The sequence below is a fragment of the Mobula hypostoma genome, chromosome 13, assembly GCF_963921235.1.
Source record: "Mobula hypostoma chromosome 13, sMobHyp1.1, whole genome shotgun sequence".
Classification (NCBI taxonomy): domain Eukaryota; kingdom Metazoa; phylum Chordata; class Chondrichthyes; order Myliobatiformes; family Myliobatidae; genus Mobula; species Mobula hypostoma.
This window is the reverse complement of record NC_086109.1, coordinates 4154614-4181932: the sequence shown is the minus strand read 5'-3', so window position 1 is coordinate 4181932 and position 27319 is coordinate 4154614. Positions and strand designations below refer to the sequence as shown.

The 27319-nt window shown below is 47.1% G+C and overlaps 1 protein-coding gene across 1 annotated transcript in view; it reads right to left on the bottom strand.

Annotated features, from left to right (window-relative positions):
- Positions 1 to 5393: 5393 nt before the first annotated feature.
- Positions 5394 to 27319, bottom strand: part of LOC134355878 (uncharacterized) — a 65214-nt gene continuing 43288 nt past the window's right edge. Inside the window, exon 5 of the mRNA XM_063066394.1 lies at positions 5394 to 7628. Coding sequence (XP_062922464.1) covers positions 7440 to 7628 — 189 coding nt within the window. The 3' untranslated portion in view covers positions 5394 to 7439. The remainder of the gene's footprint in view (positions 7629 to 27319) is intronic.

Below are 27319 nucleotides of genomic sequence, written 5' to 3'. Positions count from 1 at the left end.
AGAGGGTTCAGGTGTTTGGAGGGACCAGGAGAGGGTTCAGGTATTTGGAGGGACCAGGAGAGGGTTCAGGTGTGTGGACGGACCAGGGGTGTTCAGGTGTGTGGAGGGACCAGGAAGGGGTTTAGAAGCGCGTTCAGGTGATATGGATGCCCAGGGACCCGAAGCTGTCGACCATCTCTGCAGCAGCTGTGTTGGCTCTGAGCATGTAAATGCCACCACATAGAAGACACAATAGTGTCTTTACTTTCTTACCAGTTTGCTCAGATTTGGAATGTCACCCGGAGCTTTGACAAGTGGAGAGAATCCGGACCAGCTACATCACGGCCTGGCATGGAAGCACCAATGGAAGAGTCTGCAGAAATTGGAGGTTAGAGCCTTTTCCATCATAGGCAAAGCCCGCCCTCCCCATCATTGTGCACGTCTTCAAGGAGCACTGCACAATATCATGACACGCAAGGTAAAACAACAACAGCTACTGTGCAGGTAAACAACGGGCGCAAGGCCATGACAAAGCAGATGATGAGGTTATTGTACTCGGAAACCATTCAATTGAATGAAGCTGTCCTTGAGCCTCGTCCGCCGGTGCTGGTTACACAGCGACATGCTGGAGGCATTCAGCAGGTCACACAGCACCAGCGGAGAGGAATAAAGAGCCGATGTTTTGGGCCGAGACCCGTCTTCAGGATCCTCCATCTGCTCCGTGCCAGACGAGTCTTTCGCTCTGCCTCGGCACACGTGACGATAATAAACCAATTCCAGTCTCCTCACGGGCGTCCCTCCACGGGGTCCCAGCGCACCGTCCACGGTTCGAGGATTCAAAAAGATATTCAATGTTATTTCCAGTACAAGTGTGAAGGAGAATGAAATAATTGTTACTCCGGGTCCAATGCAGCACAAAAATGCACACAAATATAAAAGGACAGAATAATAAAATAAAAGCACGTAAGGTAGCATGTACACAGATTGAGAAAGTGACGCTAGGCATTTGATGGACATCCAAGCTGAGAGGGGATCAGTCCCTCACCCCCACCCCGCCGGCACCATCCCCCGCAACAACACATCTGCTGTTTATTACAACAGCTGGCTCCGTCGCCAGGTTCTCCAGATGTTGAGTCATCTCCAAGCCGCACCCTTTCCTCCCTGTCCTGACACGAACTCGCAGCCCTTCCTGCCCACGCTGTTAGACCGGCACAGCTCGGTGCGCCTGCACCGCGTTCACACTGATGATGCTGGCTCGCTCCCCGGTAACCCTGGCCGGCGGGTCAGACCGCTTCACCTGCAATAACCCTCGCCTGCCCACGGGGTGCCGATGCGGAGCTGGAGGGCGATACCCTACCCACAGCAGGCCACAGCCTCCCATTCCCGCATTCCCTGCCTCTGTACAGCCAGCACCCAGGTTGTTGTACAGCAGTAGATTTATTGAGTACTAGCGCACAGAAACAGGCCTTTCAGCCTATCTAGTCCATGCCAAACAATTATTCTCCCACTTCCATAGCTCCCACCTGAACCATAGCTCTCCACACTCCAAATGCTAGAGGAACTCAACAGGCCAGGCAGCATCCATGGAAAATAGTAAACACAATGTTTTGGGTTGAAACTTTTCATCAGGAATTTGTGTGTGTTTCTTTGGATTCCTTCCATGCTCCTCCCATCCATGTAACTATCTAAACTTCTCTTAAATGCTTCTCATCTCTGTTCTAAAGGGACATCCTTGTATTCTGAGGCTGTGCCCACTGGCCCTAGTCTCCACCACTACTGTCCGCTCTTTCCAGGCTTTTCAATATTTGGCAGGTTTCAATAAGATCCTTTCTGTAAACTCCACCAAGTACAGGCCCAGAGCCATCAAACACTGTTCGCACATTAGCCGCATTACAGCCGGGAACATTGTCGTCATTCTCCTCCGGGTACGCACATCCTGTTCGTTGCTGCCATCTTACCGGGCCGAACAATCCCAGTGTCCAATCAATCATTACATTTACTGCCAACAAAGTCCCACCCACTGCTTGGGCAGCTCCCAAAGGCTGTCAGTGATTTTAATCACTTTTAAACTGCAATATTTAAATATCAATTGGAAATATAATTTTTAAAATGTAAAAAATACTGTGAATGAATAGTATGAAGGCCACCTGTGACCTGAGGCCCAGTTACTGCTGGGATCAAAGTTCAAATTTCAAAAATCAAAGTAAATTATTTATTATCAGAGTACCTACAGTACCTACTTACTTACTAACTTCCCATTATGCCACTGGCGTTTCGGGCAGCAATGCACGTCCTCCGTCTCTGGTGGTGTTCAGGGCTTCCTTCATCATGTCAGTAGCTTCCTCTCGGTTTTCACCACTGTGAGTCACGCAAGTCCCAGGTGGAGACTCAGGAATACCCTCACACTCAGATGTAGAAGGATTCTTCATTGCTGTTTTCGTAACAGTTTGTGTGACTAGTCAGGGTTGTGAACCCCTGAACCTGGGGGATCGGTGGACCACTCTTAGTCTGGCCTCTACCATTTGACCTGTTTGGCATGAGTGACCATACCAAGAGCCAAAGCATAAAGCCCTGACTCCAGCCCACATAACTCACTGAGAGTCACAAGCCTTCAAACAACGACAAGCTTGTGCTCCTCTTGGAGCTGAGTACGTATATGTCACTATGGGTTTCATTTTCTTTGCTGGCATTTACAATATAGAAATACAATAGAATTTATAAAAAACTATACATAAACAAAAGACTAGCAAACAACCAATGGGCAAATGAAGACAAATCCTGCAAATAAAAACCCAGAAGCCCTGGATGAACCATGAGATCTGCAAACTGCTGAGGACCAGATCAGAGACATTCAGGTCTGGCGACCACGTAAAATGCAAGAGGTCTCTGGAAAACGATCTCAGGTGCAGACTGGAGAATCTAGACCAAACGTGAATCACTGAGGGATACTGGTCAGCCGTGGCAGGGTTGAATGCTCCTACCAAGTGACTCCAAGCAACATAGGTGACTCACAGCTTTGCTCCCAGATGAGCTCGATGCCTTTCATGCTTGCATTGGCCGTCAAACATGGAGGCATCTTCACTAGCTCCCACAGCACTCGATGACTGTGCGATTTTAATCTCCGAGAACAATGTGAGAGCATCCGTCAGGAGGGTGGGCAGGATACCTAACTGAGTAGTGTTGACCTGTGCTGATCGACCGGCTGGAGTGTTCGCCAATATCTTTAACCTCTCGCTTCAGCAATCTGAAGCACACACCTACTTCAAGTAGTCTTCAATTATACCAGTGCAAGAGGAAAACTTTGGTTACCAGCTTCAATGACTGTCGTCCAGTAGCACTTACATCCACTGTGATGAAATGCTTTGAGATGTTGGTGATGAAGCATATCAACTCATGCTTGGGAAATGACCTGGATCACTCAAATATGCCTACTGTCACAACAGATCATCAGTAAGTGCCATTCCACCAGCTCTTAACTCAACCCTGAAACATCTGGATGCCGTAGGGTGCTCTTTATTGACTACAGCTCACCATTCAATACCATCATCCCCTCAAAACTAATCAATAAGCTCCAACATGTAGGCCTCAATACCTCCTTGTGCACCTGGATCCTCCTCACCTGCAGACCCCAGTCAGTGTGGGTTGGCAACAACCTTTCACTCAATGTCTGCAAGACCAAGGAGATGATAGTTGACTTCAGAAGTAGAAAACTGGAGGTCATGAGCCCAGTCCTCATCGGGGGATCAGAGTTGGAGAGGGTCAGCAATCTTAAATTCCTCAAGATATTAAGAGGAATAGATGGAGTGGATAGCCAGCGCCTCTTCCCCAGGGCCCCACTGCTCAATACAAGAGGACATGGCTTTAAGGTAAGGGGTGGGAAGTTCAAGGGGGATATTAGAGGAAGGTTTTTTACTCTGAGAGTGATTGGTGCGTGGAATGCACTGCCTGAGTCAGTGGTGGAGGCAGATACACTAGTGAAATTTGAGGGACTACTAGACAGGTATATGGAGGAATTTAAGGTGGGGGCTTATATGGGAGGCAGGGTTTGAGGGTCGGTACAGCAATGTGGGCCGAAGGGCCTGTACTGTGCTGTACTATTCTATGTTCTATGTTATCACTTTAGACGATCTGTCCTGGTTCCAGCACGTAAGTGCTGTTATGAAGAAGGCACGGCAGCACCTCCACTTTCTTAGCAGTTTGCAAAGTTTCGGCACTTTGTCCAAAACTTTGGCAAACTTCTATAGATGTATATTGACTGGTTGTATTACAGCCTGGTATGGAAACCCCAATACCCTTGAACGGAATATTGTACAAAGAAGTAGTGGATGCAGCCCAGTCCATCACAGGCACAGCCCTCCACACTACTGGGCACATCCAGACGGAGCACTGTCACAAGAAAGCAGCATCCATCGTCAAGGACCCCATTGTCCAGGCCATGTCCTATCTCACTGCTGCCATCAGGAAAAAGGTACAGGATGACGTGAGTAGGCAGTTTAAATGGTTCAGCATGGACTAGATGGGCCAAAGGGCCTATTTCTATCTTGTACTTTTCTACAACTCTATGAGCCTATAGTCATAGATAACTACAGTACAGAAACAGGCCATTCAGCCCATCTACTTCGTTCCGAATTATATTTAGCATGAGGAGTCACATTACTGTGACCACTGGGCAATGTTAGTGCTTCACAGTAAGCCATGTTTCCCAACGCTAGTTGCTGAGACGTTACAACAGAGTTTCCCTGCTCTGGAATCCCACTTTCATTTAGCTGATGAGGTGTCTGGCTGGTGGACCGGCCCTCAGCCCCAGTCCCGCTCCTGGGCTGGACTCAGTCCTCTTGGCCTCTGGGGGGATGGGGAGAGGGGAAGGAATGTCTCGCCTTCCAGATCCACAAGCAGAGCCCTATCCGCCACAGGGCACATTTACGTGGAGCCCTGCCATCAGAATGTAGCATCCACCACCAAGGACACTCGCCATCCAAGCCAGGCTCTCTTCCTGCTGCTACCATTGAGAAGGACGTACAGGAGCCTTTGATTTATAAAGACCAATGTGCCAAAAGCTTTCTTTACCACCCTATCCACCTGTGAAGCCATTTTCAATGAACTAAGGACTTGCATTCCCAGATCTCTTCGTTCCACCGCACTCCTCAGTGCCCCACTGTTCATTGTGTAAGACCGACCCTGGGTGATCCTACTGAAATGCAACACCTTGCACTTGTCGGCATTAAATTCCATCTGCCATTTTCAGCCTAGCTGTCCAGCTGTAGATCCCACTACAAGCCATGGTAGTCTTCCTCACTGCCCACTGCACGCCCAATCTTGGTGACATCTATATTCTCCTAGGAGAATTCACCTGGTAAATCTGTTCAAGTCTGCTTACTCTTCAAGAACAAGGATTCAATAGTCAATCCAAAGTGCAATATAAATTATTTCAGAGAACTTTATTTCTGTTTAAAGTACAATTCACATTTATAAGACAACATTAGAATGTTCTGGGTACCTCCCCCAGGGGCATTTAATACCCAGAGAAACTGTAAGATGAGACAATATGGTTACCGCGTGCTTACACACGAGGTATTTTCTCCAACTATTGTTTTGTCATTTTTTAATCAAAAACAAGCATTTAACATATTTCAAAGCACTCAGACTGAATAAAAATGCAACACTGCATGTCATATTTTACCAGCTTATATTGTGGCCGGAAGATCAGAGTTTAGTGGTGTGTTATTACAAGTTTCAGTCATTTACACAGTTCAATAATCAAACAGGACCTCAGGAGATAGATAACCTTTGCAGGAAAGTTTGAGAAGTTAGAACGTGAGTTTTACTTTAGTTTTTCTCGAGTAGCCAAAGTCATTGTATTTAAACACATGCCATTGACACAGCAACCAGCCCACGCCTCCCATCCATACAGTGAGTTGCTGGATCTATGGTCCTGTGGTCGCATGGTGCAGAATTAGCAGAAAAAGGAGAAATACACGGTGATCATTAAATTAGCCAGTATCTACATCTACAACATTCTAATTTGATGATCTGAAATTAATCATTTACAGCAGGGGTTCCCAACCTTTATTATGCCGCGGACCCCTACCATTAGCCGAGGGGTCTGTGGCTCCCAGGCTGGCAACCCCTGATTTACAGGATGTTCTAACACTCCCAGCAGGAGTTTGTAGATCAAGCCGCTGTTCACAGGGATCTGGTACTATAGGTCCGTTATCAGAACAAGACCAGCTGTCTGTAGGGCAGTTTGTCTGAAAGGGAAGACCTTGGGCTTTGGGTTTGGGAGCCCTCCGGGGCCTGGGCCACAGTCACCGCAGCTCCGGTTCCTCGGCAAGTGCAGAAGTCCACCCCGTCCCCCACGAGAAACGCGAAGGAGGAGGAGGCCGGGGGAGGAGGGTGAGGGAAGATAGACTGAGGGGGGAGAGTGGGTGACGAGGGACTCAGGGAAGAGAGCGACAGAGGATAGACTGAGGGAGAGAGGAGGGATTGAGGATATTGTCCCTTGTTCCCGGTGCTATTTCAGTGACCGTGCAGCCAGTGAACACACCAGGGCGCCTCCTGCCGCTGTCACTGCGCACACGGAACGTCCGTTCCAGGGGCGGCTGGTGAAGGGGGCAGCCCCAGCCTTGTGCCTCTGACGGAGATCGACTCTTGGGTCAATGTGTTAGCATGATCCTTCCTCATCGTGTCAGCTTTCACTTTGGACACTTCCCAACTTCGTCCCCGCTTCCCAACTGAGAATCTAACGACACGTGTGGCAGCCTGGAGCTGGAGGGAGAAGGTTGCAGCGCCCGGCAGATGCAGGTCGTGTCCTACTGCGGCGACATTCTCCCGTTAGTCACCAGGGGTGACAGGCACACCTTGACGGTCCAGAGTATTAACAAGCGAGAAGGAAATACCCCCCCCCCCCCACCCCACCGCCGTGTCCATGAATCTACCAGGCAGAGTGATCTTGTGGCTTCGGAACCGTGGAGCTGTCTCGCGTCGGGTCCTGCAGGAGCGGAAAGGGAACCAGGCTGATTCAGCCTGCGACTACCCCTCGACGATCCACGTGGATCGGACACATAACGAGCTTGTCGGGAACACGGTCTCAGTGGCCCGTTTGTCTTCCACTGTTGTGCGTGTCCAGGAGGATGAGTGTATGAATGGTGCGTTCTGTAAATAAGCCTATGGAACTGGGGTTGGGAGTGATGGGCAAGGGGAGATTTCACCACTGGTGATAGGTAAACACTCCACCGATCAGATAGACTCCGCGCAATCACCAGGTGAGTTATTTTCTGTTCAGAATGAGTACCTCCACCAGCTCTCTAAGTGAAGGCATCTTCCACTAGATCGCAAACTGAACCATACTTACTCTAACTCTTTGTGAGCTAGTGTTTGAATGCTGTTTTCAAATCCAATGCTTTATGCCGAGTTCCTTTAGCCAGACGTATAGTACCTTCCGTGAGATCTGACCCCTTGCTCTAGAGCTCCGTGTCTCCCTCCTCTTTCCCTTTCTTCGCTTGCTTCTCCCCCGGTTCTGCACTCGCAGCGTCCTTGCTGCTCTCTCCCTTCTCCTGGGCTTCGCCGTTCTGTTTAGGCTTATCGGATTGGCCTTCCGAAGCGGCAGAGAAATATATGCTGTCGTGATCCCGTGCATCCGCTTCCTCGTCCTTGAAAGACGAAGGACAGTTTTAGCAACAGCGGCTAGTTGGTTAAATTGCACAGAACACAGAACACAGAACGTAGACAGCAGAACACAGCAGGCCAGGCAGCATCTGTAGGAAGAGGTACAGTCGACGTTTCAGGCCGAGACCCTTCGTCAGGACTAACTGAAGGAAGAGTGAGTAAGGGATTTGAAAGTTGGAGGGGGAGGGGGAGATGCAAAATGATAGGAGAAGACAGGAGGGGGAGGGATGGAGCCGAGAGCTGGACAGGTGATAGGCAAAAGGGGATATGAGAGGATCATGGGACAGGAGGTCCGGGAAGAAAGACAAGGCGGGGGGGCGGGGCCCAGAGGATGGGCAAGAGGTATATTCAGAGGGACAGAGGGAGAAAATGGAGAGTGAGAGAAAGAATGTGTGCATAAAAATAAGTAACAGATGGGGTACAAGGGGGAGGTGGGGCCTTAGCGGAAGTTAGAGAAGTCGATGTTCATGCCATCAGGTTGGAGGCATGAAACGTCGACTGCGCCTCTTCCTAGAGATGCTGCCTGACCTGCTGCGTTCACCAGCAACTTTGATGTGTGTTGCTTGAATTTCCAGCATCTGCAGAATTCCTGTTGTTTCCGCAGAACACAAGACACTGAACATAAAACATAGAATCGGAATCAGGTTTATTATCACCGGCATGTGACGTGAAATTTGTTAACTTAGCAGCAGCAGTTCAATGCAATACATAACCTAACAGAGAGAAAAAAATAATAAATAAATAAGTAAATCAATTACGTATATTGAATAGATTAAAAACGTGCAAAAACAGAAATACTGCATATTAAAAAAGTGAGATAGTGCCCAAAGCTTCAATGTCCATTTAGGAATCGGATGGCAGAGAGGAAGAAGCTGTTCCTGAATCACTGAGTGTGTGCCTTCAGGCTTCTGTACCTCCTATCTGACGGAAACAGTGAGAAAAGGGCCTGCCCTGGGTGCTGGATGTCCTTAATAATGGACGCTGCGTTTCTGAGACACCGCTCCCTAAAGATGTCCTGGGTACTTTGTAGGCTAGTAACCAAGACGGAGCTATCTAAATTTACAACTCTCTGCAGCTTCTTTGAGTCCTGTGCAGCAACGCCTCCATACCAGACAGTGATGCAGCCTGTCAGAATGCCCTTCAAAGTACAACTTGAGAAGTTTTTGAGTGTATTTGTTGACATGCCGAATCTCTTCAAACTCCTAATAATGTAGCTGCTCCCTTGCCTTCTTTATAGCACACCACACTCCTTAAACAACACACCACACTCCTTAAACAACACACCACACTCCTTACCCAACACACCACACTCCTTAAACAATACACCACACTCCTTACCCAACACAGCACACTCCTTAAACAACACAGCACACTCCTTAAATAACACACCACACTCCTTACCCAATACACCGTACTCCTTAGCCAACACACCACACTCCTTACCCAACACACCACACTCCTTACCCAACACACCACACTCCTTACCCAACACACCACACTCCTTACCCAACACAGCACACTCCTTAAACAACACACCACACTCCTTAAACAACACACCACACTCCTTACCCAACACACCACACTCCTTAAACAACACACCACACTCCTTAAACAACACACCACACTCCTTAAACAACACACCACACTCCTTACCCAACACACCACACTCCTTAAACAACACACCACACTCCTTACCCAACACAGCACACTCCTTAAACAACACACCACACTCCTTACCCAACACACCACACTCCTTAAACAACACACCACACTCCTTACCCAACACAGCACACTCCTTAAACAACACACCACACTCCTTACCCAACACAGCACACTCCTTAGCCAACACACCACACTCCTTAAACAATACACCACACTCCTTACCCAACACAGCACACTCCTTAAACAACACACCACACTCCTTACCCAACACACCACACTCCTTACCCAACACAGCACACTCCTTAAATAACACACCACACTCCTTAAACAACACAGCACACTCCTTACCCAATACACCGTACTCCTTAGCCAACACACCACACTCCTTACCCAACACACCACACTCCTTACCCAACACACCACACTCCTTAAACAATACACCACACTCCTTACCCAACACAGCACACTCCTTAAACAACACAGCACACTCCTTAAATAACACACCACACTCCTTACCCAATACACCGTACTCCTTAGCCAACACACCACACTCCTTACCCAACACACCACACTCCTTACCCAACACACCACACTCCTTACCCAACACACCACACTCCTTAAACAACACACCACACTCCTTACCCAACACACCACACTCCTTAAACAACACACCACACTCCTTACCCAACACAGCACACTCCTTAGCCAACACACCACACTCCTTACCCAACACACCACACTCCTTACCCAACACAGCACACTCCTTACCCAACACAGCACACTCCTTAAACAATACACCACACTCCTTACCCAACACAGCACACTCCTTACCCAACACAGCACACTCCTTAGCCAACACACCACACTCCTTACCCAACACACCACACTCCTTACCCAACACAGCACACTCCTTACCCAACACAGCACACTCCTTAAACAATACACCACACTCCTTACCCAACACAGCACACTCCTTACCCAACACAGCACACTCCATAGCCAACACACCACACTCCTTAAACAACACAGCACACTCCTTAAACAACACAGCACACTCCTTACCCAACACAGCACACTCCTTAAACAACACAGCACACTCCTTACCCAACACACCACACTCCTTAAACAATACACCACACTCCTTACCCAACACAGCACACTCCTTAAACAACACAGCACACTCCTTACCCAACACAGCACACTCCTTACCCAACACAGCACACTCCTTAAACAATACACCACACTCCTTACCCAACACAGCACACTCCTTAAACAACACAGCACACTCCTTACCCAACACAGCACACTCCTTAAACAATACACCACACTCCTTACCCAACACAGCACACTCCTTAAACAACACAGCACACTCCTTAAATAACACACCACACTCCTTACCCAATACACCGTACTCCTTAGCCAACACACCACACTCCTTACCCAACACACCACACTCCTTAAACAACACACCACACTCCTTACCCAACACACCACACTCCTTACCCAACACACCACACTCCTTACCCAACACAGCACACTCCTTACCCAACACAGCACACTCCTTAAACAACACACCACACTCCTTACCCAACACACCACACTCCTTAAACAACACACCACACTCCTTACCCAATACACCACACTCCTTACCCAACACAGCACACTCCTTACCCAACACAGCACACTCCTTAAACAACACACCACACTCCTTACCCAACACACCACACTCCTTACCCAACACAGCACACTCCTTACCCAACACACCACACTCCTTAAACAATACACCACACTCCTTACCCAACACAGCACACTCCTTAAACAACACAGCACACTCCTTACCCAACACAGCACACTCCTTAAACAATACACCACACTCCTTACCCAACACAGCACACTCCTTAAACAACACAGCACACTCCTTAAATAACACACCACACTCCTTACCCAATACACCGTACTCCTTAGCCAACACACCACACTCCTTACCCAACACACCACACTCCTTACCCAACACACCACACTCCTTAAACAACACACCACACTCCTTACCCAACACACCACACTCCTTAAACAACACAGCACACTCCTTACCCAACACAGCACACTCCTTAAACAATACACCACACTCCTTACCCAACACAGCACACTCCTTAAACAACACAGCACACTCCTTAAATAACACACCACACTCCTTACCCAATACACCGTACTCCTTAGCCAACACACCACACTCCTTACCCAACACACCACACTCCTTACCCAACACACCACACTCCTTAGCCAATACACCACACTCCTTACCCAACACACCACACTCCTTAAACAACACACCACACTCCTTAAACAACACACCACACTCCTTACCCAACACACCACACTCCTTAAACAACACACCACACTCCTTACCCAACACAGCACACTCCTTAAACAACACACCACACTCCTTACCCAATACACCACACTCCTTACCCAACACACCACACTCCTTACCCAACACAGCACACTCCTTAGCCAACACACCACACTCCTTACCCAACACAGCACACTCCTTACCCAACACACCACACTCCTTACCCAACACACCACACTCCTTACCCAACACAGCACACTCCTTAGCCAACACACCACACTCCTTACCCAACACAGCACACTCCTTACCCAACACACCACACTCCTTAAACAATACACCACACTCCTTACCCAACACAGCACACTCCTTAAACAACACAGCACACTCCTTACCCAACACAGCACACTCCTTAAACAATACACCACACTCCTTAAACAACACACCACACTCCTTACCCAACACACCACACTCCTTACCCAACACAGCACACTCCTTACCCAACACAGCACACTCCTTACCCAACACAGCACACTCCTTAAACAATACACCACACTCCTTACCCAACACAGCACACTCCTTAAACAACACAGCACACTCCTTAAATAACACACCACACTCCTTAAACAATACACCACACTCCTTAGCCAACACAGCACACTCCTTACCCAACACACCACACTCCTTACCCAACACACCACACTCCTTAGCCAATACACCACACTCCTTAAACAATACACCACACTCCTTAGCCAACACACCACACTCCTTAAACAATACACCACACTCCTTACCCAACACACCACACTCCTTAAACAACACACCACACTCCTTAAACAACACACCACACTCCTTACCCAACACACCACACTCCTTAAACAACACACCACACTCCTTACCCAACACAGCACACTCCTTAAACAACACAGCACACTCCTTAGCCAACACACCACACTCCTTACCCAACACACCACACTCCTTAAACAACACAGCACACTCCTTACCCAACACAGCACACTCCTTACCCAACACAGCACACTCCTTAAACAATACACCACACTCCTTACCCAACACAGCACACTCCATAGCCAACACAGCACACTCCTTACCCAACACAGCACACTCCTTAAACAACACACCACACTCCTTACCCAACACACCACACTCCTTACCCAACACAGCACACTCCATAGCCAACACAGCACACTCCTTACCCAACACAGCACACTCCTTAAACAACACACCACACTCCTTACCCAACACACCACACTCCTTACCCAACACAGCACACTCCTTACCCAACACACCACACTCCTTACCCAACACAGCACACTCCTTAAACAACACACCACACTCCTTACCCAATACACCACACTCCTTACCCAACACAGCACACTCCTTACCCAACACAGCACACTCCTTAAACAACACACCACACTCCTTACCCAACACACCACACTCCTTAAACAATACACCACACTCCTTACCCAACACAGCACACTCCTTAAACAACACACCACACTCCTTACCCAACACAGCACACTCCTTAAACAATACACCACACTCCTTACCCAACACACCACACTCCTTACCCAACACACCACACTCCTTAAACAACACACCACACTCCTTAAACAACACACCACACTCCTTACCCAACACACCACACTCCTTACCCAACACACCACACTCCTTAAACAACACACCACACTCCTTACCCAACACACCACACTCCTTAGCCAATACACCACACTCCTTACCCAACACACCACACTCCTTACCCAACACACCACACTCCTTACCCAACACACCACACTCCTTACCCAACACACCACACTCCTTAAACAATACACCACACTCCTTACCCAACACAGCACACTCCTTAAACAACACAGCACACTCCTTAAATAACACACCACACTCCTTACCCAATACACCGTACTCCTTAGCCAATACACCACACTCCTTACCCAACACACCACACTCCTTACCCAACACACCACACTCCTTACCCAACACACCACACTCCTTACCCAACACAGCACACTCCTTAAACAACACACCACACTCCTTAAACAACACACCACACTCCTTACCCAACACACCACACTCCTTAAACAACACACCACACTCCTTACCCAATACACCACACTCCTTACCCAACACAGCACACTCCTTAAACAACACACCACACTCCTTACCCAACACACCACACTCCTTAAACAACACAGCACACTCCTTACCCAACACAGCACACTCCTTAGCCAACACACCACACTCCTTACCCAACACACCACACTCCTTAAACAACACACCACACTCCTTACCCAACACACCACACTCCTTAAACAACACAGCACACTCCTTACCCAACACACCACACTCCTTACCCAACACAGCACACTCCTTACCCAACACACCACACTCCTTACCCAACACAGCACACTCCTTAGCCAACACACCACACTCCTTAGCCAACACACCACACTCCTTACCCAACACACCACACTCCTTACCCAACACAGCACACTCCTTAAACAACACACCACACTCCTTACCCAACACACCACACTCCTTACCCAACACAGCACACTCCTTACCCAACACACCACACTCCTTACCCAACACAGCACACTCCTTAGCCAACACACCACACTCCTTACCCAACACACCACACTCCTTACCCAACACAGCACACTCCTTACCCAACACAGCACACTCCTTAAACAACACACCACACTCCTTACCCAACACAGCACACTCCTTAAACAATACACCACACTCCTTACCCAACACAGCACACTCCTTAAACAACACACCACACTCCTTACCCAACACACCACACTCCTTAAACAATACACCACACTCCTTACCCAACACAGCACACTCCTTAAACAACACAGCACACTCCTTACCCAACACAGCACACTCCTTAAACAATACACCACACTCCTTACCCAACACAGCACACTCCTTAAACAACACAGCACACTCCTTAAATAACACACCACACTCCTTACCCAATACACCGTACTCCTTAGCCAACACACCACACTCCTTACCCAATACACCACACTCCTTACCCAACACACCACACTCCTTACCCAACACACCACACTCCTTACCCAACACACCACACTCCTTAAACAACACACCACACTCCTTACCCAATACACCACACTCCTTACCCAACACAGCACACTCCTTACCCAACACAGCACACTCCTTACCCAACACACCACACTCCTTAAACAACACACCACACTCCTTACCCAATACACCACACTCCTTACCCAACACAGCACACTCCTTAAACAACACACCACACTCCTTACCCAACACACCACACTCCTTAAACAACACACCACACTCCTTACCCAACACAGCACACTCCTTACCCAACACACCACACTCCTTACCCAACACAGCACACTCCTTAAACAACACACCACACTCCTTACTCAACACACCACACTCCTTAAACAATACACCACACTCCTTACCCAACACAGCACACTCCTTAAACAACACAGCACACTCCTTACCCAACACAGCACACTCCTTAAACAATACACCACACTCCTTACCCAACACAGCACACTCCTTAAACAACACAGCACACTCCTTAAATAACACAGCACACTCCTTAAACAACACACTACCCTCCTTACCCAACACACCACACTCTTTAAACAACACACCACACTCCTTAGCCAACACACCACACTCCTTACCCAACACACCACACTCCTTAAACAACACACCACACTCCTTACCCAACACACCACACTCTTTAAACAACACACCACACTCCTTACCCAACACAGCACACTCCTTACCCAACACACCACACTCCTTAAACAATACACCACACTCCTTAAATAACACACCACACTCCTTACCCAACACACCACACTCCTTACCCAACACAGCACACTCCTTAAACAACACACCACACTCCTTACCCAACACAGCACACTCCTTAAACAACACAGCACACTCCTTACCCAACACACCACACTCCTTACCCAACACACCACACTCCTTAGCCAACACACCACACTCCTTAAATAACACACCACACTCCTTACCCAACACACCACACTCCTTACCCAACACAGCACACTCCTTACCCAACACACCACACTCCTTACCCAACACACCACACTCCTTAAACAACACACCACACTCCTTAAACAACACAGCACACTCCTTACCCAACACAGCACACTCCTTACCCAACACACCACACTCCATAGCCAACACACCACACTCCTTACCCAACACAGCACACTCCTTACCCAACACACCACACTCCGTAGCCAACATACCACACTCCTTAAACAACACACCACACTCCGTAGCCAATACACCACACTCCTTAGCCAATACACCACACTCCTTAAACAACACACCACACTCCTTACCCAACACACCACACTCCTTACCCAACACAGCACACTCCTTACCCAACACAGCACACTCCTTACCCAACACAGCACACTCCTTACCCAACACACCACACTCCATAGCCAACATACCACACTCCTTACCCAATACACCACACTCCTTAGCCAATACACCACACTCCTTAAACAACACACCACACTCCTTACCCAACACACCACACTCCTTAAACAACACACCACACTCCTTACCCAACACACCACACTCCTTACCCAACACACCACACTCCTTAAACAATACACCACACTCCTTACCCAACACACCACACTCCTTAAACAACACACCACACTCCTTAAACAACACACCACACTCCTTACCCAACACACCACACTCCTTAAACAACGCAGCACACTCCTTACCCAACACACCACACTCTTTAAACAACACACCACACTCCTTACCCAACACACCACACTCCGTAGCCAACACACCACACTCCTTAGCCAACACACAACACTCCTTAGCCAACACATCACACCCCTTATTTAACATCCTATTAATTTACACAACTTTGACAGACACACTGTATAGACCCCAAGATCCCTCTGTTCCTCCAGTACCATTAACCCTGTATTCATGTTCAACCTTTCAAAGTGAATCCTCGACCCTTTTCCAGATTGAACTCCGTCTGCCATTTCTCCACCCAACCTAGCTATATCCCACGGTGACCCTCTGCACTATCCACAACACCACCAACCTTTGAGTCATCTGCACACTTACTAGCCTGCCCATCAACTTTCTCATCCAAGTCATTTATAGAAATGAAGAAGAGTAGGGCTCCTATTTCAGATCCATGGAAGAACACTGTTCGCCAACATCCAGGTAGAATATGTTCCATCTACTACCACCCTCTTCCGTTTGTGGGCAAGTCAATTTTGAATCCATGCAGGCATGTTTTGTTTGATTCCATGCCTCCTGACATTCTGAATGGGGATCTTTATCAATGCTTCAGTAAAATCCATATACACTGCATCCACTGCTTCATCAATTTGCTTTTAGTTACCTCATTGAAAAACTCTTTTAGGATTTAGACCTATCCTGGGTCTAATATATTGATGCAATTACAAAGACAGCAGCTATATTTCATGGGACATTTGGCGAGACTTGGTCTGACAGCAAAGTCATGCAGATTTCTACTGACGGACCGTGTCTACCTGGCTGCATCACTGTCCAGTACTGAGGGGAGAATCCACAGGATCAGAAAAAGCGCAAAAAGTTGTGAACTCTGCTAACTCCACCATAGTCACTAACCTCCCCAGCATCCAGGACACTTTCAAAAGGCGATGTCTCAAAAAGGCAGCATCCATCATTAAAAAGACCCCCATCACCCAGGACACATCCTCTTCTCATTGCTACCATCAGGGAGGAGGGAGAGGAGCCTGAAGACACACTCTCAAAAATTCAGGAACTGCATATTCTCCTCTGCCAACCGATTTCTGGATAGTCATGGAACCCCCGATCACTACATCATTACTTTTCTTTGATCCCTTTTTGCACTAATTATTTACAAATGTACTTTAATTTTTTAAAAAAATACATTTCTTATTATAATTTATAGTATTTGATTAGGTATTGCGCTGTACTGCTGTTGCAAAACAACAAATTTCACAACAGATGCCAATGATAATAAACCTGATTGTGATTTTGAGCTACAACCAGCCCCTTAGAAGTCAATACCGACCATCACTAATCAGACTATGCTTCTCCAAATGCTCCTAAATCCTGTCCCTAAGGGAGGATGCAAAGATCATCATCAATTCCCCAATAATTCCACAGTAACCTGGGGTATATCCTGTCTGCCCCGGGGGACTTATCTATTGTAATATTTTTCTGAAGTTCCAGGGTTGATAGGGGACTTCATCTCTCCGAGAGAGGTGTAGGCAGTGTCTGTGGGCGAGAGGAGTTGTCGGCATTTCAGGTCAAAACTCTACACCTGCTGATTGACTATATTATTCCCTCTAAGTCGCAGGGTTGTGCGGCCACGCGGTAACTGAAATGCTCCTGTGCACATAGCCTTTGTTGCCGCGCAGTTTGAATTTTCTTTTATATAATATTTTGTTAAAGTGACGGACACTTTTCAGGCCGGGTTAAAAATTTCCTGCTCAGAGGAGTGTTTGCTCCAAGCAGCTGATAAAAAAAATAGAGGGAACGTCGATTGACCGGTTGACTTCCTCCAGCAGATTATTTGCTGCCCGTTGTGATGTGGTTGGTCGTGGATTCCACACAGGACACGATGGGAATTGGCTCCGAATCCCACCTTCTGAGCAAGGAACTCCCAGTTCCAGGCTACTGGAGAAGAGGGAGGAACCTGTGTTCAAGGCAAAAGCCTGTGTTCCTCTCCCTGCACTGAGGAGTCCAGTAAATGAAGGGCTTCAGATGGAGACACAGGAGACAGCAGACGCTGCAGTCTGGGAGCAACACCATTCTGCTGGAGGAACTCAGCAGGTCAGGCAGCATCTGTTGGGGTGGTGGGGGAGGAACGTTTCAGCTGGAGACCATTTGGGCTTCAGTTGTCCAGTTTACATGTTATTCATTTAGAAACACAACTCCTCCACTTAGTGTGCATACACATTTGTACATAATGATGATCACAGATCACTGCAGCACAGACAGGCCATTCAGCCCATTTAGCCCATCCTGCACTCCCACCAATCATAGCCATCCACACCCTTCCCATCCACGTACTTAACTAAACTTCTCTTAAATGTTGTATTTGAACCCACATCGACCACTTCCACTGGCAGCTTGCTCCACCCTATCACCACCTTCTGAGCACATGTTCCCCTTAAATGTTTCACCTTTCACCCTTCACCTATGACCTATAGCCTCACCCAACCTCAGTGGGAAAAGCCTGCTCTATCTATACCCTTCATAATTTTGTGTACTGTACTTCTATCATATCCCTCCTCAGTCTCCTGCATTCCAGGGAAAAATATCCCAACATTCAACCCTTCCTCAAGTCCTGGCAACACCTTTGTAATGTTCTTCTGCACTCTTTGAATCTAATTGACACCTTTGCTCAAGGTAATTAACCAGAACTGCACACAATACTCCAACATCTTATACAACTTCAAAAAAAAATCACAACTCTTGTAATCAAAACTTTGATTTATGAAGGCCAATGCACCGCAAGCTCTCTTTACGACCCTGTCTAACTGTGCTGCCGTTTTCAAGGAATTAAAGATCTTTTTTTCCCCCGATCTCTCTGTTCCTCTGCACTTCTCAGTACTCCACGGTTCACTGTGTAAGTCCTACACTGGTTTGTCCTCCCAAAGTGCAACACTTTACACTTGTCTGCATAAAAATGTGCCATTTTAGTTGGAGCAGGGGTCCCCAACCTTTTTTATGCCATGGACCCCTATCATTAACCGAGGGATCTGTGGACCCAGGGTTGGAATTCCCTGGTAGTGCAGTACAGGCCCTTCAGCCCTTCGGGCTGCCCTACCCAGCAACATCCCCATTCCCAATTTAACTCTAACCTAAACACTGTCTTCCAGCCTATTTTACCACCTAGTCCAGGTTCCACTGCTAGCTTTGATAGTCTTCTTCGCTGTCCGCTACACCCCAGGTCTTGGTGTCATCCACGAGTTTGCTAGTGCAAATCTATCATCCAGATCATCACCCTATTGTGACAATATCATAGAAACACAGAACATGGAACTCTACAGCAGATTACAAACCCTTCGGCCTACAAAGTTGTGCCAACCATGCAACCTGCTCTAGAAACTGCCCAGAGTTTCCCTACCACATAGCCCACTATTTTTCAAAGCTCCGTGCACCTATCTAAGAGTGTCTTAAAAGACCCTACTGTATCCACCTCTATCACCTTCGCTGGAAGTGTATTCCACGCACCCTCCACTCTCTGTGTGAAGAAGTTACCTCTGACATCCCCCTTGTAGCTGCTTCCAAGCACCTTAAAACTTTGCCCCCTTGTGTGAGCCATTTCAGCCCTGGGAAAAAGCCTCTGGCTATCTACACGACCAATGCCTCTCATCATCTTATACACCTCTATCAGGTCACCTCTCATCCTCTGTCGCTCCAAGGAGAAAAGGCTGAGTTCACTCAACCTATTCTCATAAGTCATGCTCTCCTTTCCAGGCAACATCCTAGTAAATCTCCTCTGCACTCTCCCTGTAGCATCGTCCAGGTCATTGATATAGATGACAAACAACAACAGACCCTGTACTGACCCCTGTGGCACACCACTAGTCACTGGCATCCAGTCAGACAGCCAAACATTAAGGAACGCCAGCATTTGAACATCAGTCCCAATGGCTCCTGATGACTGGAGATATAACTTGTCCTTTGTAAGGTGGTCCTCCCGTTCTCCAACCCCTCACTGTGCTCCGACACTGAGGATCAGCCCATCGAGACTTAGTGTGACATCATTTATGTCCTCGAATAATTGCAGCCATCAATCAGTTTAACATAAACGGACTAACAACACTCATGAAGTAATTGGCACTGGAATTTAATATCTGTCCAATAACCTTTGATAAATTCACTTTTAATCTGCACAGACTGTGCATCATTCTAATAAATTACAGTTAGCAGGAAGATTATAAACCTTCATATGAGACCGAGAGTAATCAGTGTGTGAATTGTGGTCACCGGCTCACTAGGATTCATTGGCATTGTGATTTCTCCAGCTTGACGGTCTCACCAGGGTCTCGGGATGGGTACAGATCCCACCCAGTGTCTGCCCCTGATGGCCATCTGACACCTCCTACTGCTAAAGGTCTTGCACCCTGCCTTCATCAGTCAGGGAACTGGGTATAAAAGTTGAGAGGTCATGGTGTGGTTGTACAGGACACTGGCGAGGCCAAACTTGGAGCACTGTGTTCAGTGTTGGTCAATTCTACAGTGGAAAGGTGATATTAAGCTGGAAATTGTACAGAAAGAAAAATGACATGGTCCTGCCAGGAAGTGAGGGACTGAGTAATAGAGAAAGATTGGACAGGCCAGAAATTTATTCCTTAGAGCTAGATGGAGTCATAGAAAAGTACAGCACAGAAACAGGCTCTTCGGCCCATCTGATCCATGTTGAACCATGTGAAGAGTAAGAATTTCAAGTTGTATACTGTATACATCCTCTGATATTAAATTGAACCATGGACTAGATGGGCTGAAGGGCCTGTTTTTTACTGTAGTACTCTATGACCCTAATAATCTATATGCACAGGAGACTAAGGGGTGATCTTATCAGAATCAGAATCAGGTTTATTACCACTGATATCGGTTGTGAAATCTGTTGTTTGGCGGCTGCAGTACGATGCAATTCATAAAAATACTGTAAGTCGTAATACAAGTTATGCAAAAGAGAAATAGTGAGGGTAGTGTTCATGGGCTATTTAGAAATCTACTGACATCACACAAAGTTGCTCCTGAAACATTGAGTGTGTAAAACCACGAGGGTCACAGGCAGAGAGAATGCACTCAGTCCTCTCCCAGGGATGGGGAATAAGAACCCAAGGGAACAGGTTTTAGGGGTGTAATAGAAACTTGAGGGGAAACTGCTTTCAAGTTCGAATTTATTACCTTCTGACTATACGTATGCAGCCAAACAAAACAACCCTACTTCGGACATACAGAAGTGTTTACACAAAGGCTTAATATTTATGTGGCATGTCCTGCCAGAGGAAATGGTTGAGGCAGGTGCCTTACCCAACTCCTTACCCAACGCAGCACACTCCTTAAACAACACACCACACTCCTTAAACAACACACCACACTCCTTACCCAACACACCACACTCCTTAAACAACACACCACACTCCTTACCCAACACACCACACTCCTTAAACAACACACCACACTCCTTACCCAACACAGCACACTCCTTACCCAACACAGCACACTCCTTAAACAACACACCACACTCCTTACCCAACACAGCACACTCCTTACCCAACACAGCACACTCCTTACCCAACACAGCACACTCCTTAAACAACACAGCACACTCCTTACCCAACACAGCACACTCCTTAAACAACACACCACACTCTTTAAACAACACACCACACTCCTTACCCAACACAGCACACTCCTTACCCAACACACCACACTCCTTACCCAACACACCACACTCCTTAGCCAACACACCACACTCCTTAAACAACACACCACACTCCTTACCCAACGCAGCACACTCCTTAAACAACACACCACACTCCTTAAACAACACACCACACTCCTTAAACAACACACCACACTCCTTACCCAACACAGCACACTCCTTACCCAACACACCACACTCCTTAAACAACACACCACACTCCTTACCCAACACAGCACACTCCTTACCCAACACACCACACTCCTTAAACAACACACCACACTCCTTACCCAACACACCACACTCCTTAAACAACACACCACACTCCTTACCCAACACACCACACTCCTTACCCAACGCAGCACACTCCTTAAACAACACACCACACTCTTTAAACAACACACCACACTCGTTACCCAACACACCACACTCCGTAGCCAACACACCACACTCCTTAGCCAACACACAACACTCCTTAGCCAACACATCACACCCCTTATTTAACATCCTATTAATTTACACAACTTTGACAGACACACTGTATAGACCCCAAGATCCCTCTGTTCCTCCAGTACCATTAACCCTGTATTCATGTTCAACCTTTCAAAGTGAATCCTCGACCCTTTTCCAGATTGAACTCCGTCTGCCATTTCTCCACCCAACCTAGCTATATCCCACGGTGACCCTCTGCACTATCCACAACACCACCAACCTTTGAGTCATCTGCACACTTACTAGCCTGCCCATCAACTTTCTCATCCAAGTCATTTATAGAAATGAAGAAGAGTAGGGCTCCTATTTCAGATCCATGGAAGAACACTGTTCGCCAACATCCAGGTAGAATATGTTCCATCTACTACCACCCTCTTCCGTTTGTGGGCAAGTCAATTTTGAATCCATGCAGGCATGTTTTGTTTGATTCCATGCCTCCTGACATTCTGAATGGGGATCTTTATCAATGCTTCAGTAAAATCCATATACACTGCATCCACTGCTTCATCAATTTGCTTTTAGTTACCTCATTGAAAAACTCTTTTAGGATTTAGACCTATCCTGGGTCTAATATATTGATGCAATTACAAAGACAGCAGCTATATTTCATGGGACATTTGGCGAGACTTGGTCTGACAGCAAAGTCATGCAGATTTCTACTGACGGACCGTGTCTACCTGGCTGCATCACTGTCCAGTACTGAGGGGAGAATCCACAGGATCAGAAAAAGCGCAAAAAGTTGTGAACTCTGCTAACTCCACCATAGTCACTAACCTCCCCAGCATCCAGGACACTTTCAAAAGGCGATGTCTCAAAAAGGCAGCATCCATCATTAAAAAGACCCCCATCACCCAGGACACATCCTCTTCTCATTGCTACCATCAGGGAGGAGGGAGAGGAGCCTGAAGACACACTCTCAAAAATTCAGGAACTGCATATTCTCCTCTGCCAACCGATTTCTGGATAGTCATGGAACCCCCGATCACTACATCATTACTTTTCTTTGATCCCTTTTTGCACTAATTATTTACAAATGTACTTTAATTTTTTAAAAAAATACATTTCTTATTATAATTTATAGTATTTGATTAGGTATTGCGCTGTACTGCTGTTGCAAAACAACAAATTTCACAACAGATGCCAATGATAATAAACCTGATTGTGATTTTGAGCTACAACCAGCCCCTTAGAAGTCAATACCGACCATCACTAATCAGACTATGCTTCTCCAAATGCTCCTAAATCCTGTCCCTAAGGGAGGATGCAAAGATCATCATCAATTCCCCAATAATTCCACAGTAACCTGGGGTATATCCTGTCTGCCCCGGGGGACTTATCTATTGTAATATTTTTCTGAAGTTCCAGGGTTGATAGGGGACTTCATCTCTCCGAGAGAGGTGTAGGCAGTGTCTGTGGGCGAGAGGAGTTGTCGGCATTTCAGGTCAAAACTCTACACCTGCTGATTGACTATATTATTCCCTCTAAGTCGCAGGGTTGTGCGGCCACGCGGTAACTGAAATGCTCCTGTGCACATAGCCTTTGTTGCCGCGCAGTTTGAATTTTCTTTTATATAATATTTTGTTAAAGTGACGGACACTTTTCAGGCCGGGTTAAAAATTTCCTGCTCAGAGGAGTGTTTGCTCCAAGCAGCTGATAAAAAAAATAGAGGGAACGTCGATTGACCGGTTGACTTCCTCCAGCAGATTATTTGCTGCCCGTTGTGATGTGGTTGGTCGTGGATTCCACACAGGACACGATGGGAATTGGCTCCGAATCCCACCTTCTGAGCAAGGAACTCCCAGTTCCAGGCTACTGGAGAAGAGGGAGGAACCTGTGTTCAAGGCAAAAGCCTGTGTTCCTCTCCCTGCACTGAGGAGTCCAGTAAATGAAGGGCTTCAGATGGAGACACAGGAGACAGCAGACGCTGCAGTCTGGGAGCAACACCATTCTGCTGGAGGAACTCAGCAGGTCAGGCAGCATCTGTTGGGGTGGTGGGGGAGGAACGTTTCAGCTGGAGACCATTTGGGCTTCAGTTGTCCAGTTTACATGTTATTCATTTAGAAACACAACTCCTCCACTTAGTGTGCATACACATTTGTACATAATGATGATCACAGATCACTGCAGCACAGACAGGCCATTCAGCCCATTTAGCCCATCCTGCACTCCCACCAATCATAGCCATCCACACCCTTCCCATCCACGTACTTAACTAAACTTCTCTTAAATGTTGTATTTGAACCCACATCGACCACTTCCACTGGCAGCTTGCTCCACCCTATCACCACCTTCTGAGCACATGTTCCCCTTAAATGTTTCACCTTTCACCCTTCACCTATGACCTATAGCCTCACCCAACCTCAGTGGGAAAAGCCTGCTCTATCTATACCCTTCATAATTTTGTGTACTGTACTTCTATCATATCCCTCCTCAGTCTCCTGCATTCCAGGGAAAAATATCCCAACATTCAACCCTTCCTCAAGTCCTGGCAACACCTTTGTAATGTTCTTCTGCACTCTTTGAATCTAATTGACACCTTTGCTCAAGGTAATTAACCAGAACTGCACACAATACTCCAACATCTTATACAACTTCAAAAAAAAATCACAACTCTTGTAATCAAAACTTTGATTTATGAAGGCCAATGCACCGCAAGCTCTCTTTACGACCCTGTCTAACTGTGCTGCCGTTTTCAAGGAATTAAAGATCTTTTTTTCCCCCGATCTCTCTGTTCCTCTGCACTTCTCAGTACTCCACGGTTCACTGTGTAAGTCCTACACTGGTTTGTCCTCCCAAAGTGCAACACTTTACACTTGTCTGCATAAAAATGTGCCATTTTAGTTGGAGCAGGGGTCCCCAACCTTTTTTATGCCATGGACCCCTATCATTAACCGAGGGATCTGTGGACCCAGGGTTGGAATTCCCTGGTAGTGCAGTACAGGCCCTTCAGCCCTTCGGGCTGCCCTACCCAGCAACATCCCCATTCCCAATTTAACTCTAACCTAAACACTGTCTTCCAGCCTATTTTACCACCTAGTCCAGGTTCCACTGCTAGCTTTGATAGTCTTCTTCGCTGTCCGCTACACCCCAGGTCTTGGTGTCATCCACGAGTTTGCTAGTGCAAATCTATCATCCAGATCATCACCCTATTGTGACAATATCATAGAAACACAGAACATGGAACTCTACAGCAGATTACAAACCCTTCGGCCTACAAAGTTGTGCCAACCATGCAACCTGCTCTAGAAACTGCCCAGAGTTTCCCTACCACATAGCCCACTATTTTTCAAAGCTCCGTGCACCTATCTAAGAGTGTCTTAAAAGACCCTACTGTATCCACCTCTATCACCTTCGCTGGAAGTGTATTCCACGCACCCTCCACTCTCTGTGTGAAGAAGTTACCTCTGACATCCCCCTTGTAGCTGCTTCCAAGCACCTTAAAACTTTGCCCCCTTGTGTGAGCCATTTCAGCCCTGGGAAAAAGCCTCTGGCTATCTACACGACCAATGCCTCTCATCATCTTATACACCTCTATCAGGTCACCTCTCATCCTCTGTCGCTCCAAGGAGAAAAGGCTGAGTTCACTCAACCTATTCTCATAAGTCATGCTCTCCTTTCCAGGCAACATCCTAGTAAATCTCCTCTGCACTCTCCCTGTAGCATCGTCCAGGTCATTGATATAGATGACAAACAACAACAGACCCTGTACTGACCCCTGTGGCACACCACTAGTCACTGGCATCCAGTCAGACAGCCAAACATTAAGGAACGCCAGCATTTGAACATCAGTCCCAATGGCTCCTGATGACTGGAGATATAACTTGTCCTTTGTAAGGTGGTCCTCCCGTTCTCCAACCCCTCACTGTGCTCCGACACTGAGGATCAGCCCATCGAGACTTAGTGTGACATCATTTATGTCCTCGAATAATTGCAGCCATCAATCAGTTTAACATAAACGGACTAACAACACTCATGAAGTAATTGGCACTGGAATTTAATATCTGTCCAATAACCTTTGATAAATTCACTTTTAATCTGCACAGACTGTGCATCATTCTAATAAATTACAGTTAGCAGGAAGATTATAAACCTTCATATGAGACCGAGAGTAATCAGTGTGTGAATTGTGGTCACCGGCTCACTAGGATTCATTGGCATTGTGATTTCTCCAGCTTGACGGTCTCACCAGGGTCTCGGGATGGGTACAGATCCCACCCAGTGTCTGCCCCTGATGGCCATCTGACACCTCCTACTGCTAAAGGTCTTGCACCCTGCCTTCATCAGTCAGGGAACTGGGTATAAAAGTTGAGAGGTCATGGTGTGGTTGTACAGGACACTGGCGAGGCCAAACTTGGAGCACTGTGTTCAGTGTTGGTCAATTCTACAGTGGAAAGGTGATATTAAGCTGGAAATTGTACAGAAAGAAAAATGACATGGTCCTGCCAGGAAGTGAGGGACTGAGTAATAGAGAAAGATTGGACAGGCCAGAAATTTATTCCTTAGAGCTAGATGGAGTCATAGAAAAGTACAGCACAGAAACAGGCTCTTCGGCCCATCTGATCCATGTTGAACCATGTGAAGAGTAAGAATTTCAAGTTGTATACTGTATACATCCTCTGATATTAAATTGAACCATGGACTAGATGGGC